At 36.8% G+C, this 17235-nt stretch overlaps 1 protein-coding gene across 3 annotated transcripts in view; it reads right to left on the bottom strand.

Annotated features, from left to right (window-relative positions):
* Positions 1-17235, bottom strand: part of ASPM (assembly factor for spindle microtubules) — a 32382-nt gene that overhangs the window by 6102 nt on the left and 9045 nt on the right. Inside the window, exons 10-23 of one of the 3 annotated variants that reach the window (XM_069789357.1) lie at positions 16572-16747; positions 16326-16471; positions 16159-16244; positions 14546-14764; positions 13609-13825; positions 13377-13522; positions 13146-13274; positions 11584-11706; positions 6173-10795; positions 4536-4685; positions 4028-4194; positions 2979-3138; positions 2258-2467; positions 1580-1729 (exon numbers count right to left, since the gene is read on the bottom strand). In XM_069789357.1, coding sequence (XP_069645458.1) covers positions 1580-1729; positions 2258-2467; positions 2979-3138; positions 4028-4194; positions 4536-4685; positions 6173-10795; positions 11584-11706; positions 13146-13274; positions 13377-13522; positions 13609-13825; positions 14546-14764; positions 16159-16244; positions 16326-16471; positions 16572-16747 — 6702 coding nt within the window. Of the gene's footprint in view, positions 1-1579; positions 1730-2257; positions 2468-2978; positions 3139-4027; positions 4195-4535; positions 4686-6172; positions 10796-11583; positions 11779-13145; positions 13275-13376; positions 13523-13608; positions 13826-14545; positions 14765-16158; positions 16245-16325; positions 16472-16571; positions 16748-17235 lie in introns of all 3 variants that reach the window. The other 2 variants (XM_069789356.1, XM_069789358.1) reach the window with 2 other exon arrangements.

The raw sequence follows: 17235 nt of genomic DNA on the forward strand, positions 1-17235 counted from the left end.
AACTGCCTGACCACTTCAGGACTGACCAAAAGATAAAGCGTGTTATTAAGGGCATTGTCCAAATGCCTCTTAAACACTGACAGGCTCAGGGCATCAACCACCTCTCTAGGAAGGCTGTTCCAGTGTTTGATCACCCTCTTGGTAAAGAAATGCTTCCTAATGTCCAGTTGAAACCTCCCCTGACGCAGCTTTGAACCATTCCCACTCATCCTATTGCTGGATACCAGGCAGAAGAGATCAACACCTCCCTCTCCACTTCCCCTGTTCAGGAAGCTGTAGAGAGCAATGAGGTCACCCCTCAGCCTCCTTCTCTCCAAACTAGATAAACTGAAAGTCCTTAGCTGCTTCTCACAAGACATTCCTTCCAGCCCTTTCACCAGCTTTGTTGCCCTCCTCTAGATGCATTCCAGTACCATAACATCCTTCTTAAATTGTGAAACCCAGAACCGCACACAGTGTTCAAGGTGAGGCTGCACCAACACTGAATTACAGTGGGATAATCACTTCTTTTGACCAGCTGGCTATACTGTGTTTGATGCACCCCAAGTTTGCCCTCTTAGCTGCCAGGGCACACTGCTGACTCCCATTGAGCCTGCTGTCGACCAGCACCCCCAGATCCCTTTCTGCAGGGCTGCTCTCCAGCCACTCCTCTCCCAAATTATACTTGTGTCTGGTGTTACTCCATCCTAGGAGTCTTCTTTCTCTTGGCTGGCTTTTAAGGAGAACTACCACTCCACTTTTCTCATTTCCCAGCTTTGTTTCTTCCCATCTATACAGAGAAGGGAGACAGGGTACTGTATGCCAAATCTGAGAAAAAAAAGCCTCTTCTACCATCCATTTGCTTTTGCCTTAAGGGGAAAATATAACTTATGGGGACAGATAAACAGATTTGTCTATATGGAGGAAGTAGTAGGGCAAAGTTTGCCATAACATCCTTGACTAGAGGACAGCTATTTCAGGGTTCCTGTTTCAGCCTCTCCACTTATCTAATGCTGACCTTCCATTATTGGGACTAAGCGAATGGTCAGTTTGGAGACCTGAAGATAATTTTTACTATTAGGCAATGCTGCAATACAGACCTGATTTTTGATCTTGCTTTTGGAGAAGTAAAACATGGTTATATTAAAAATGCTGTAACTTAGGCTCTGGTACCACTTGCAGTTTAGAAACACCCAACAAAGTAAATCACTGTATCCCAGGGGATTGTTTGCGTAAGGAGATGCTCTTCTTTTCATGAGCCCTAACAGGCTGTCATGTCTGTTCTTTCCTACCTACAGTAGGATGTGAAGAAATAGGCCAAGACAGCACTCAGATTCCTTTGGCAAGCTTGAGGGTCTGAAGGAAACAAACTTTCCCACACATCCTTAGCTTTAAAGTGCGTAAGCCTTCAGAGCCTGGTGAGATCCACTCTATTATGCTTAGCTGGGTATAAGTATCATTATTTAATAACCCATAGTCTCCATAATTTAACTTTATTTTCACTTGTGAAGGAACTATAGTGTCTTAGTGTTACTGCTTAGCTGATAGAAAAGAAATTAGCCTATGTTACACAAAAACATTTGTCCTTAATTAGACTAACCTGTATTATAAGAACAGATGAGATCTGGTTTTGTGCAAGTTTTAAGATGAGGTGAATCCTATACACCCTTTGAATTTTAATTGCAGATATATGATGATACACAGCAGCTGTAAAATAAAGTAGTCTCTTCTTTTGTTTCTGTTCTGAAATCTGTAGAAGGAAAACAAAACAAGGAACATCATTAATTTTCATACTGACAGGTAGCTGATCGTCTATGCAAAGACCATAGTACACAGCACTATGTTATTAGATGCTGAAGAATCACCTCAGAAGTCATTACCTCAGAACTAAAGTAAGCTACCTTTCTTCAGTACTAGGTCTCTAATCTAACAGAGAGAATAACAGAGAAGTGTTTCTAAGAAACAACATTAATATACAGTGGAGATCAGTTTCATTGTAAGCGTGTGTGTGAACTATCAGTTATAGGTAAGCCACAAAGGTCTCAGAAGCTAAAAAACCACCAAACAGTGAAAACCTTTTTTAGTACTAAAGGATTGTGAGAAAAGGATCAAACTATATTTTGTTCTATTCTGATGCACCCAATTCTCAAAGCAGTCAACAAGAATTTGAGTTCAACAAGTGATCAGGTTTCCCTTTTCTTGCCAGCCAGAACTGATGCTAAAACAGCTCTAGAGATACTTTACATCAAAAGTATAGTTTAATTTGAAGCATACCAACCTTTTTTCTGACTAAATAACCCCGTATAAATGCTTGCAGTTTAATGACAGCTCTTCTATTTTTGTTGCATTTCATAAATTGAAGCCTGCCTTCCTGCCAAGCCCTCAGATGGTTTTGGATAATTACAGCAGCAGCTTTTTGTTGAACAAGTTTCCTTCTTGCCTTGAAACCTCTGTATGCTTTTTGGATCAAACATGCAGCTTGAAGCTTCTGAAAAATATTTTAAAGAATGCATTGGTAATTAAACTTCTGTTTGTTCCTGTCATGATCAATATACATTTATATATTTTTTTTCCATCATAAGAAAGAGAACAAAAATAAAATAGGAAATACAAGCAAACTCATGCAGTACTAGTTTATATAAAAATACACTTTCACAATTTGGAAGGTCTTTTCCCTTACCTAAATGGGGTCAGAATATGGTCAACTTAATCCTTTGTAAGAATAAAGACAAGTGAAAATTTTACATTTTATCTTATCATCAGTAGACAGGGATAATTCAACAATTGGACCTGTTTGAAAACAAGAATCAACCTCGTCGCTCCAAGCAAAAAGGAAATTTGGTAGTTTAGATCAAAACTCTTCAATCTTCAAAATATCTTTGTTCTGGCCCTACCTTTTTTCTTTTCTATACTTCTGTACATTGGTGACAAAAATCACTCAAATACACTGAAAACTTTTAAAACAACCCTGACATAGCAGAGTGCAAGTGAAAACATACCTTTCTTAAAAGTCTTCTAGCTCTGTACTGTCTATATGCCAACTGAATCTTAACTGCAGCATTCTTAGTTGCCAGAAACTGATGTTGAATCATTCGTGCAGTAAGGGCTGCTCTCCATCTTCTTTGAATGGTAAGTGCACAGAACTTCATTTTCAAAAACCTAACACGAAAAATGCATTTTAAGTTTTTTTCCAAAAGTTGAGAACACTTGCATTTTTGAAGTAAGAAAACTGTGACAGTTTACAAAATTATTAAGATAGATACTGTGAAAGGAGAGCTGTTATCAACCAAATCTTAGAACACTAGCACAAGGGGATAGCCAGCAATGTTGGCAGAAAGACGGGTTTAAAATAGAAGATACTTTTTGTTTTCCCACAGTAGGTACTTCCAGAACTTGCTGCCAAAGGAAGTTGGGAAGAGAGACAGCAGTTTTAAAGGCATTAGACAGACTGACATACAACAGGTCTGTAAAAGGATAATAAAGGGAACAGGCAAGGATGTAAGTTCTAGCAGCCGTAATCTGCTGAGGGAGGAGCTTAGAAAGTCACCAGGTTAATGTAGTCTCCCTAAACTTCTACTGCTACTGGCAGAGGACAGAGTTCTGAATGAGATGAGCTATCATGCTGATCTAGTAGAGCATTTATTGTAAAACCATCTCACAGCAAAATAAACATAAACTAGTTTAACTATTCCATTATGCATTATAACAAAATAGCTTTTCATTCTATTAGTTTTATGGGGCAACGTTATCAATATCCAGAACACCCTTCCTGTAAAAAAAAGATCAAGGCCTACTCTTTCTAGATCCCCAATATGCAAAATTTGTGAGGTAGCTTCCAGTCCAGAAAAATATTTAAACATAAGAAAAATCCTGTGCAAAAGAATAATCCCACATGCATCAACAGGATTATGCTCATGTGGGTTACATACATGCTGCAGGATCAGAGCTTGAGAATCTATAGGCATTTACCAGAGTACAAAGCAGTACTAAATAATTATATAATAAAAGCTTTAAAAAGTAGAGAAATTTATATCAAATTCAGTATTACCAGGTCCGCTGCTGTTTTGTTTTGAAGTAACTCTGAATAACACATACAGCTTTTACCACAGATGCATACTCCTTTCGTGCTCTGCAGCCTCGAAACCAGGCTTGAATTACTTGTGCTGCTCTCATTTTGTTAACCCACTGCCTGGCTTTATATCCTCTATATGATGCCTATTAAATATATTAAAAAAAAAAAAAAAAAAAAAAAAGGACAAGACAGACATTCAAACCTTGGGGTTTTATTCTTTTACTTAACAGAACAAACAAAAAATTAAAAGGAAAAGGGTCACGCTAGCATGAAAGGCTTTTAGGATTCCTATCTCTACAGTATTACGGATATCTAATTTCTCACATCTAGAAGATGTTTTCTAAAGCAAGTGAAACACATTCAGGGAAATACCACAAATGCCACTCTCTTTAGTGTCTGTAAAAATAATTATGTCAGGAAGAAACAAATACAAGAGAGATTAAAAAAGAAAAAAAAAACAACAAAAAACACACTCTGGGATTACCTGAATTCTAATGGCAGCTCTTTGCATTTGATAGTATCTTTGTTGTTCAATATTTCGCACCCAATGGGCTCTGTAGCACTGCTGTATTAATACAGCAGAAAACTTGTACTGAAGGTATTTCTGTCTCTGAATAAATCCACGGAAAAATGCCTTAAAATAAAAAGACATAATCTTGGAATATTTCACCACTTGCATGGCATTGACTGGGAAGTCATTTGCATATTTTTAAGTGCAGCTGTACTCACCAGCTTGTTAGAAAAACAACAATATAAGTAAATATATTTTCAATTTCCCAACTAATGCTTTTTTTTCCTACCTTTTAAGCAAAGTAATCATACTTACATTGTTCAGGATATATAAATTAAACATTCAGAAAATAACTAAGAAGCTGCCACTTCCCCCCAACACATGGAGGCGAGGATGGCACACTTGCTTTCTTATCTGTTAAGCAGAGCATGTGCTCTCCAACAAGATAGTAATACCAACCTAAAAAGTTATTGTGAGAGATTATTTATTTCCCTTTCTTCCCTGATTTGGGGGGAAAAAAAAAAATCCTTTCATTCCAATAATAACCTGAAAAGAAACACTTCCCTTAGGGTAAAATAACTAAGGCCACCACAGAAAGTCACTTAAAGCTTTTCCCAGAAGGGAAAAAAAACCCAAAAAGCGTACTCCAACTACATACAAATCATACTTAATATAAAGAAGAAGGAAATATACCTGCCTTCCTCATCCTCAAAAAAAAAAAAAAATATTGAAAAAGCACTTCAGAGCAACTAGCCTTCTAAGCTTCTTTGAACTCAACGCCGGATGCTTGCTACATGGAGATGAAGAACAATTCTCATTACTTCTTGCTGAGCACACTTTTATTGCATCAATGATGGAAGGAAAAAACATCAGACTAAATAATTCCCTTTTCCTAGAGTACCTCTGAGAATTCACAGATAGTTTCCCAACAAGTTTCATGTGGTGCCACTCAAGGTACTAACTGAAACACACAATAAGAATACAGTTTCTCTCCTTACATTCCTCTTCAAAATGTTAGCTAGGCACTTAAATTAGTCTAGGGACATATAATAAATCTATAAGAACTAACGTGACTGATTTACTCATGCCTTCCTAAATATGAAGAATTGTATGTACGTATGTAATGTAATGCTACATTAAAGAAGGTAGCAGTCATGCCTTTTTTGCCATTTACTTCACTGTATACCCAATACTAGTGCCCACTCATTTCAACACATCAAGACAGCTTTCAGTCACATTCCAATCAAAGAAAACATTCATTAAGCTCCTAATATTTATACAGGTAAAAGCCAGTTAGGACAAAAATATTCTTAAAAGAACAGAAACACACACAAGTATCAGAACTCATTTGAAGTACTAAAACTCTACAGGAGAAACAAGAAAAAAGGAACGTTACTTTTTAAGATGAGTACCTCAGAAAGGAAAGACAAAACAGAGCTGAACTGAGACTCATTTCTGTGCACTGTAGTAGTAAGCTTTATATATCTGCCATCCATCATCCACTTCAGAAACTGATTCTACTTTAACATATAGTTTTAAAGTGTCGTTTGCAAGAGCAGTGATCTTTAAAAAACCCACACCCAAAGCCACTACTATAAATTCAAAAGTACCTGAATTTTTATTGTGCTTGCTTTAATTTTGTGAAACCTCTTCTTTTCAATGAATCCTCTGACTCTAGCCTGCACAATAATAATGTTTCTCTGCGTTTGTAAGTAAGTCATTCTTTGGTATTTCACAGTCAAGTGGGATCGGTAGCATCGTTGTAAGACAACTGCTGCTTTTTTGTAGCTTGTATACTGTGATTTAGTTTTATGCATTAGGTAATAGGCTCGTAACGTAATAGCTGCTGTTCTAAGTTGAATAAATTTTCTACGCTGCACAGCCATCTGAAGAAAAGACTGAATCTTTCTTGCAGCTCGTATTTGTCTTGCTATTTTTCTTGCTTTCATACCACGGAAGGCAGACTGGATAATTACTAGTGCTTGTCTTTGAGCACAATACTCCGTTTTCTGTAAACGAGCCCTGTGACATGCTCTGTACCACCTCTGAATAGCAACTGCTGAACTCTGAATCAATTTATAGTGAGTCCTTGTTCTTTGGCATCGGAACATAGACTGGATCATTATTGCTGCTGCTTTCTTCTCAAGAAAATGCCTCCTCTCTACACGCATTTGTAAGAATGATTGTACGCACCGTGCAGCAACATTGGTTTTATACAACTGCCTGGCTTTTTTGGCACAAAAACAGGATTGAAGGCAAACGACAGCCTTTTTTATTTTTGCATAGTTTTCCATGTCAGCTTCTTTTGCCATTTTGGCTCTGAATCTTTGCTGTATAACTCTGACAGCCCAGCACAACTGTTTGTAATATCTATGTTGTATGTACATGCGATAACTAGACTGTATTACAATTGCTGAAACATGCATGATTTTCAGTTTCTGTCGTTCCTTCCTGCCTCTATATGATGCTTGAATAACAAGAGCAGAATTCTTCATCATCAGGTATTTCTTTCGTTGATTCTTTCCTTTAACATAGGATTGATAGTAGTTCTGTATAATAATAGCTGCAATTCTCATATTTTGATAGGACCTTCTATTCCTGTGCATTTTGTAGGCTGCCTGTATTGTACTAGCTGCTAAATGCATATGCTCAATGCTCTTCCGCACCCTGATACCTCTGTACACGGCTTGTATATGAATAGTTGCTCTACGAAGAGAAAGATACTCTAAAGCATGCTGTCTTGACAAAATCAAAGCTCTGTATCTTCTCTGAAAGATAAGAGTAGCTGCTTTAAGAGAGAGATATCTTTGACGTTCTCTAAAAGCTTTAAAATTTTTCTGGACAACAGCAGCAGCACAGTGCATTTCTTGATGTTTTTTTGCTTGCATGTCTCTAAAAGCCTTCTGAATACAAGTTGCCGCTTTCTTTAATGAAGAGTAACGCTGTACTGCAATTTTCTTTAGGTTATTGGCTCTGTATCTCTTCTGTATTAGCTGGGTTGCCCACTGAACTTTTCTGTAATGGCAGTACTGCCTGTACATTCGGTAGTTTCTCTGTATTGTAAGTGCTGCCTCATGTCTTTTCTTCAAGAAGCATCTTGTTTTCATCCCTCTATAGGCAGCCTGAAGAACTAAACAAGAATTGTACAGTTTTAAGTATATTTCTCTCACACGCTTCCCTTCCCTGTAAGCACGATAACGTTGCTGTATGATTACTGAAGCAAGCCTGACAGCTTGATAAGAAATGTAAATCTTACGCATTCTTAACATTGCTTGAATAACTGTAGCAGCTTGATGCATCTGCTGCATTTTTTTTCTTACCACAAAGCCTCTATAAGCAGACTGTACGGTAACAGCAGCATTAAGGAAAGAGAGGTATTTTTGACGTTGAATTTTTGCTAGTTTTCTTGCTCTGTATTTTCTCTGAATAACAACAGCAGCTGTCTTAATGGAAAGAAAATATTTTCTTTTGAGAAAAGTTCTAAATCTTCTTTGAATAAGCTCAGCCGATTCACTCATAGTTCTTACAAGTCTTCTTGTTTTCATACCATGGAATGCAGCCTGGATACAAAGTGTAGCACTTCTCATAATCATATAGTTGTGGACTTGTGTATCTCGCTCCTTACAAGCACGGAACCACTGCTGAATCTGCCTAGTTGCCAGCAATAATCTTCTGAAATCCCTCTGTTGTTTGTGCATTCGATAATAAGACTGTATTATTGCTGCTGACTGATGCATAGTTTTTAAGCCTTGTCGGACCTTCATGCCTCTACAGGCAGCCTGAAGGATAATGATAGACTTCTTTAGTTCCAAGTACTTTTTACGCTGTACTTTGCCTAAACAAAATGCTCTATATTGTCTTTGAATTATAATTGCAGCCATTCTCATTGCCTGATATTTTATGTTCATGCGATGCATCTTAAACGTGGCTTGGATACAAATAGCTGCTTGATGCATACAACGAATTCGTCGTCTAATTCTTACACCTCTGTAAATCGCCTGCATTTTGACTGTGGCTTTTTTTAAAGACAAATATTTCTGCTTTTGACATTTAGCATGAGTAATTGCACAATAATGCCTTTGAACTACTATAGCTGCAGATCTAAGTCTTTCATAGTCCTTTTTGACCAGGTAAGATTTGAAGGCAGCTTGTATAGTTGCAGCAGCTTTGTTTAGTCTGTTCAATTGTTTCCTTACAGTCATCCCACGGTAAGCTGACTGCAAGACTAAAACAGCTTCCTTTGTTTTTAGATAAATTGCATGTTGGGTTTTTTTCAAACAGTAAGCTCTGAAGTATTTCTGAATCACTAGAGTCGCTTCTTTTAGTTTCTTATATTTTAGTTGATTTACATGCATTCTGTAACAGGACTGAATGATTGTTGCAAGATTATGTTTCTTTTGAATTGTTTTTCTCACAGTTTTCCCCCTCCATATTGCCTGAAGACACACTACAGAGTTACGCAGCTGAACATATTCTTGCCGTTGCTTCTGGCCTGTAATACTGGCTCTGTAATGCTTTTGGATAGTTCGCACAGCATGGTTCATAAGTCTGAATTTTTTCAGAGCCATGAATTTTCTGAAGGCAGACTGTATCTTAGTAGCAGCAACATGCTGTCTTCGAATTTGCTTTCGTATCTTCCAGCCATGAAAAGCTGCTTGTAAAGAAAGCACTGCTGCTCTCGTCAGTAAGAAGTTCAGTCTTTGGCTGTTACCAGTCTTGTAAGTTCTGTACCACCTCTGAATCACAATGGAGGACTGAACCATTGCCTTATATTTCATTCTTGCAGCATGAACTCTAAAAGCAGTCTGAATTTTAATAGCAGCCCTATATTCAAGTTTAAGCTTTTTGCGTGCTTTATAACCCCTGTAGGCTGCCTGTAAGCAAACAGCTGCTTTTTTAACTTGCAAGAACTCCTGCCTCTTACACAGTTGCTTTTCATATGCACGATAATGTTTTTGAATAACAACAGCCGCACTATAGATGCTTAAATAACGTTGCCTATCCCTTCTCATTCTGTAGCATGCCTGAAGAAATATTGCAGTCTTCCTCCACCTTTGTATTTGTTTCCTAACAAGACAGCCTCGAACTGCAGCTTGAATTGTAATGCAAGCTCCCTTCAATTTCCTATAATCTTCTTTAAGTTGAAGAGCGTATCTATGAGATCTATACCTTCGCTGGACATTAAGTGTTGCCTCCTTTAATGCACAATAATGCTTATGTGCTTGCCTCATCTTTACAAAAGCTTGAATCTTTACTGTTGCATCTTTCAAGTTTTTAAATCTCTTCCGGACAATGTAAGCACGGTAACTTGACTGAATTTTTATCACAGATCTCAATATGCGAGTCTCTTTCCTGGCTTCCATTCCTCTGTAGGCAGACTGTAGGACAATAGCAGCCAGACGCATCTTCTGGAAAGAAGCAGCTGCTTTTTTAGAAGTGACACATGCCCTATACCAAGTTTGAATTACAGAAGCAGCATTTTTAATTTCTTTATATCTTTTTACTTGTTGGTATTTTCTCACATGTGACTGCAAGGTAGTAGCAGATTTTTTTAATTGTAGAAATCTTAGTTTCTCTTTTTTCATTCTCCACAGTGACTGAACAACACAAACTGATTTTGTTTGTCTGTATACTTTACGTGCCTTCATGCATCTAAAAGCAGCTTGGAGAACTATCGCTGCTGCACGCTTTTGCAAATAGTACTCTCTCTCAATTTTTCCTGATTTATAAGCTCTGTAATACCGCTGAATTGCCACTATTTTTTCCCTGTGTTCCTGGTAAATACGTCTAGTCAGCTGACACCTGTACCAAGCCTGAATCTTGATAACATTTTGCTTAATACATAGATACTGCTTCAGATCTCTGTGCATCCTATACCAAGACTGTATGACGAGGGCAGCCCTCTTTCTCTTAGCCAGTTTTGAAGATTGCCATTTTCTGAAATAAGCCTGAAGCACTAAAGCTGCTTTAATTTTCTGTTGAATTTTGTATTTTCTCCATCTTCTGAATGCAGACTGAATAGTAACTGCTGAAGACTTTAAGATTTCACATCTTTGCCGATCTTTTTTTGCCAACTTAGATGCACGCAGATGTCTCTGAATTGTAACAGTAGCCCAAACAATTCGTTTATATGCAGCAACAGACTTCACCATCCTTATCTTTGCTTGTACAAAAATAACGTAGTATCTTAGCTGTAAATATCTTTTCCTAGCACAGTGTCTCCTCCAATAAGCCTGTAGGAAAAAAACAGAAAATTTAGTATTTTCTTCATGGTATCTTGAGTTCAGCCTAAATTTGATGACTAGCAACCTCAGACTTTTTAAGATTTCCTTACTTCTACTTAATCCCTAGGAAGATAGGCCAGATATCTACATAAAAAAACCCCAAAAGCCAGATGCTTGAATTATTGCTTTTTTAAGCATTTTAAAATTCTGGGAAAAGCTAAATTTGCCCTGGCAATAAAAGATTCCCTTTATAAACTATTTGATAAATCAGTGATTCTTTAGTCTCCACTCCAGAAAGTCTTAAGAATGTAATATTTAGCTTTGGCTAACAGTGGTGAAATTGGGGATCTTGAGAAACTGAATTAACTGCCCAACTACCAATTGGTAACTAGTATCTGTCATTCTGAATGTGCCCACTGCAGGTGTCATAACACTAGGAGAGTAATTTTATTTTTTTTAAAGCTTCTTTAAGCAATGTTCAGCAGGTGCAAAAAGTCAAGCCAACACAATCTGATCAGTCCTTACATTGACTGTTTTAAGGCCCAGTGTTTTAATGTTTATGGTATACCAAAACTTTTACTGAAAGGGAACAATTGTTGATTTAATAGCACATTACCATTTCTCTCTGAAGAGACAAAGTTACAAAAACATCTCGCGGTGGGGGAGAAAAAAAAAAAATTACATTTTCATGAAGACATCAGTTGCTGCAGGCATGAAAAATGACCCTGAGCAAGCCTTTTGTCTTACAGGTTTCAGAGGGTTTCCTTGCTGTGTAATCTCACTTTAGATCGTATTACCTGAATGACTGTGGCAGATTTACTTCTGGCTTCCTCCAGTTTTGTCTGTTTCAGAGTTAAAAAAATCATCCTCGCTAAGTATCTTCTCCAGTGCTTCTGGATGAAAACTGCTGCATTCACTCTCTTCAGGATGCGTTGACGAGACAAGAAGTTTATTACAGATTTTTGAATTACCCGAGCAGCTCTTTCTCTTTCCTACAAAGAGTGAATTTCCATTGAACAGTTAAGACTGGAATTTTCACTCAACTTTTTGATGTATTAAAATAACTATCTAAAGCAATCTCATAAAAATTAGGCTTGTTGATACTACAGCTTTCCTTTACTCTAGTAAAAGAACTTTGCCAAGAGAGAACTTTTATTTCAGCACTGAGTTCTTTGTAAAAGGGTGGCATCGCTTAAATCTGCATCCCCTGCCTTCATAGTTCTTCCTCTTTGGTACTTAATTTTTCAGCACTCCTAAGCAACCCATTTTTAAGCCTCCATTTTAGTTCTCATTCATATGAGTTTAAGATATCCTCACTAATGGAGCACACTGGAATACTTTCCAGCTATGTTTAAATAACTTAAGAGTATAAACATAGTCATACCAGCTCATGTCCATCTAGCCCAGAGTTTTGCTTGCACATACCAACCAGTGTTTTTATAGTAACCCAGAGACAGTAGTAACAAACTGATGTACATGAAAGTAAAAGGAAAAAGCAACTAAACTGTAACATGTCAATATTTAGATCATCTTGTCAAAACCCTACTAGCAGCCTATTATACTATAAGGCAAAGTACACATGCGCACATTGTAAGATTAAATAAATAAAAAGCCTGCAATCCTTAGAGGTTTTGTCTTTGATTCCCCCTCCCCCTACCAGCATCTTTACTATTAGTTATTTAAAAACAGTTATAAAGGGAATGTACCTACACAAATATAACCTCTGCCCCCTTCTACACCGCAGACTCTTAGAATATTTCACTTGAACACTGTTTCAACATCGAATAAAATGTATCTCAGTTAGACACAGTGGTGGCATTTATCAGCCTTAATGGTGTCACAGTTCTAAAATCATCACAAGATCTGCTATAACTACCAGAAAAGCAAGAAACAAAATATCAGAATTCATGAGATTCAACTCAAAACACTGGTGAAGTTTAGCTCCTGAACAAAAATAGTAAATCCATGCAGAAGTTTAATTACTCTTTTCATCTTGTAGACATGAATAGGAATTAAAAATTAACTACTCCCCTTTTATTTTAAGGAAGCAGTGAAACTATTTTATATTTGAAATATTAGGAAAAGGGCTTAATGGGTGACATGCTGTAATCAGAACATGAAAGAAAGAAGAGTTGCCTTTAAACAAACATAATTACTTCAGAACAGTCTTACACAAAAGTGGTTTTTTAGTAATTTACACCACCAAGAAGGCCATATATTTTGATAATAAAAATGGTACTCATTAGTTTAAATGGGGATATCATTCTGTTAAAACTGTATACTCCAAACAGTGAATTTATATTCTTTATTTAGTATTTCTCAAAGTAGAAGCTATGAATATTGCACAGGCAGAGAGTACCTGAGAAAGTTTCAGTTCCTTTTTCAGCCTGTAATTCCTCCAAGCAGACTGAATTAATCGTGCAGCTCGAGTTTCTTGCCGAAGATCTAGAAGCCGCGAACACAGAAATGATAGGTAGGTAATAACGACCTACATAAACACAGAACACATCAAGTTAAGGGCTATACAGAAAAGCAGGACACATTCACACGAGAGCAGAACATGTTTACATCAACTCTAAAGGCATCTTACCTTCTCATCAGGAATTGTATTTGACATGTCTGAGTGATGAATCATTGCTGGTATTCCACCTAGGTCAGAAACTGCAGCATTGACCAGCTGGAAGTTTTTCCTTTCATTGTCCAAGAGTTCCTTGTATAGGACTGAGGCAGTTACAGCTTTGCAAAGAGAAAATGTTTGTCAAATCAAATTGTGAGTAAAAGAAACAGATTTAACATGAATTTCTGTGCATCAAATAACTCACTTTGGTCAAATATTCCTTCCATAACATTTAGACAAGTATCAGACTCCAAAAAGGATGAGGAGGAAGAGTTTAGTCCCACCGTATGAGTTCTTGAGCATTCTACTGTTTGAGTTGTACGTTGGCACACAGCTTCCAAAGGCACATAACATGGATGATAATGATGAATCAAATGACATAATACTCTACCATCTGAGAAACACACTGTGAAATTTTCCACCTGTTAAATAAAATGCAGTAAGATACAAGTTCCTTGAACTTTCGTTACCAGTTAATTGGTATAAACTAGATATAGAATTTGTTAACTTGTACCTTTGAAAGTGACCAAGTGCAAATTTTTTTTGAACACAAAAATTTATGTAGCTAGTGCTTCTTTTGAACATTCACTGTACAGTGACATACAGCTGTGAGAAACCAGAAACAAAAAGGTATGAATCACTATATAGTGAGTCTCCAAGTGAAACATTTAAGAAACCAAAAAGAAAGCAATCTTTCTGCAGAAGAATCCCAAAGAAAATGCTATGGATACTTTACACTAGGTATTCAGTGCAGAAATAAGTTCTGAACTTGCATCGGTCTTAAGTGCTCTATTTTACCCTTCAGAAAAACTAGCAGATGGGACTGTATTCTGACCAGAGACAAGTCTCTGAACACATTCCAGCAAAAATGTTGTATTTTTAAAAGGCATTTTTATGCATAAGACTAACTGGAAGCGGAGAGCCTTTTGCTCAAATTTGTTTAAAAAGAGAGCTGCTGCTAAACCCACAGAAAGATGGTTATTTCAAATCAGATTAAACAAAGTCCAGAAGGATATTTAAAACTAAATTACCATTGGCTGCTACTACATATTTGATAGTTTGAAGAATTCTGCTCTATAAAGAATAAGAATTCTTATGACAGCAAAGGATGTATTTGCTGAAATGAACACAAAACTATTTACCTTCATATTGTAAAATCCACAAACAGCATTAACCCATGCCATCAGCAGTTTGACATTGTCACTGTAACTTTGAGGTAAGGAGTTACTACTATCATCTTCCTGTAGTTCACAACCATTTGGAAAAGTCTTGAGAGCACCCAATTGTGTTTTCCTCTTGTGTGCGTTCTTTAAAAACTCAATTTCTTCTTTTAACTGTTTCACATTAAGAAAAACATCCACCTTTTAGGAATAAAAAAAAATAATTTTATTTGTCACCAACAGTCTGACATGTCATGCATTATAACAGCTGGATGCAGAAGCTTTAGACACGGCATTTTAAAGAGAAACTACTCTCACTACTTAGCAGTGCCTGCCTCACTGAATCAGTAGTGGATAATATGGACTTGCCAGCATAAATGGCAGCGTCTGCTACCAACCGCTTCAAATAAAAGAACCTAAACCCACACTCTCACTGTTCTGTGTAAAATGATTACTTCATTAGTTAATAGTTGGGGGAAACAGGGAAATTCCCTGAAACAGCCTGTGGAATTTCACCATACTTTCAGAGGAAACAACAATTTCAGAGTCTTGCCTGCATTTCTACCGAGTCTACGTAACATTCCTCCTCATTTAATGGATTCTGAGAGGACTTGAGCTGGTGTTGTGATGGTCTAAGAAGATTAGGAGAACAAGCAGGATATCCACAGGGTTTGGATAAAGCCACTGCTCACTGAAATAATTTCTTTAATCAAAAGCAATGCAACTGTGACACATGCATACAGGAGAACTGGAAGAAGGTAACTACTCAATACTGTAACAGTAGTTAAGTAAGAAAGTAGTTACATTTGATTTTAATTATGTTCTTCTGGCTCTCTGATAGTTCTGTGGCTACAGTTTTGGAAAGTCTTGCTTTAGATATAGTTAATTGTACTTACATTCCTGACTACTTAGTGGTGAAACTTCACCTCAACTTTTATCTTTTACATTTCATACTTTATGTTCCTTCCAGATGGATTTGTCAGCTAGATACTTATTTTCAAACCACTATCCAACTCAAGTTAACTCTTAAAACATTCTTAAGTCTTATTTTTGCTTCCTCTACCAATTTTTTTCCAGTGGCTTTGAAATGCCATTACAGTAATGCCTAAGAAATCTTCATTCTTATTTCAAGAATGTTTCTTCAAATTGACTGTTTCAGACAAATGGAAAAATGCAGAAATGCTATAGCTTCAGAGCTTACTCTATAATTGTCTATCAGTGTAATCTCAAAATGTCCTTTTTAGTTAATAAGAGCTTACCAGCATTCTGAGACCAACATTATTTTACTCTTAATTATCAATTCTGTTGGCATACAACATAAATGCAGAAGTTAAGTTTTTTCCAAAAACTTGTATGAATGTGTACAAGAAAAAGCACAGTTAAAATATTATCTAAACTGTATTGTTAGGGAACAGTTAGCAGGTTTAGGTAAAGTTTGCATGGCACTTTGAACATACACAGAGGACCATTTCATAGTCTAAAATTTGATTAGTAGAGACTTTCACAGACAAGAAATATTCCTGAAAGACTGGTGTTTTCATTATCTCTCACTTGTAATTAGTAACAAACAACCAAAATAAGTAATTGAATAATACCTGGAAGGCAAAGACAATTTTCCACAGGAGTGCTAATGTTCGTTCTCTGTGTCTATCTACAATATCCCTGGAGTCAATTGAAGTACCTATGAAATAAAACAAGGAATTAAAAGTGTGCACACTAGTCCTCTGATGCACTTAAAATAACCCTTATTTCTAGGCCTTACCACTTTCATCCTTCAAGTGAATTCCTCGCTCTTTAAGGACATTAAGAACAATGTCAACATTATGCATCTTCTGTAGACGACTTATTGCAGGAACTCTCAGTTGCTTTGAAAGATTCCAGTTTTTGGTGAGAAGTTCAATTGTTCTCCTAACAAAGTGAATTTCACAATTTAATGTCTTAGCTGAGCTTATAATAATTATTATATAAAAGAAAATAAATAGCTCAAAATAATTCTGTCTCAACGCACACAAGACGAATGCCACATTGCAAGTCCACAGCCAGATTGGTTACAGCAAAATCAAATTCATCAAGTGGAGTTTGCATATGACTGACAGGTAGTCCTAAGAAACCAAGATGGCGGGAAAGGTCACCTTCACCACTCAGGAAGTCCCGAGAAAATGCAAGCAGAAGGTCTTTGCTAGCCTAAAAAACAAACAAAAAAAACCACCACCACCAACAAAATCATCTTAACACTGCAGTATTTGTCAAGTAGAACACAATTTTCATCCCTTGACCCCCAAATTGCATTCCATATTTCTTTACCTAATACTTAAATTTTTTTTTTTTTTAATTTATTTTTAGCCAGCTTAATTTTCATTGTACCTGTCTACCACGTCACTGAAAGCACCACCAAATTCAGGAATACTTTTTTCTCAGTCTGTCCGCCTACATAGTACAAACCCCCAAAAAAGGTGATTTTATTTGAACATAACATATTTGTTAATGAAAGTCTTTGTAGGACAGATGTTGCACAGTCCTTCTTATCACAGCAAAACAATAGGAAAAAAACACGCAGAAAAGCCCATCAAACTGACTTGCAGTTTAGGATGAGCTGCAGTATGCTAGAGTGATATTTAAAAATAGTGCAGAAGTTTAGATTTAGAGAGGGAAGCCATATAACACAAGATAAT

The sequence above is a fragment of the Haliaeetus albicilla genome, chromosome 8 (assembly GCF_947461875.1).
Source record: "Haliaeetus albicilla chromosome 8, bHalAlb1.1, whole genome shotgun sequence".
NCBI lineage: Eukaryota > Metazoa > Chordata > Aves > Accipitriformes > Accipitridae > Haliaeetus > Haliaeetus albicilla.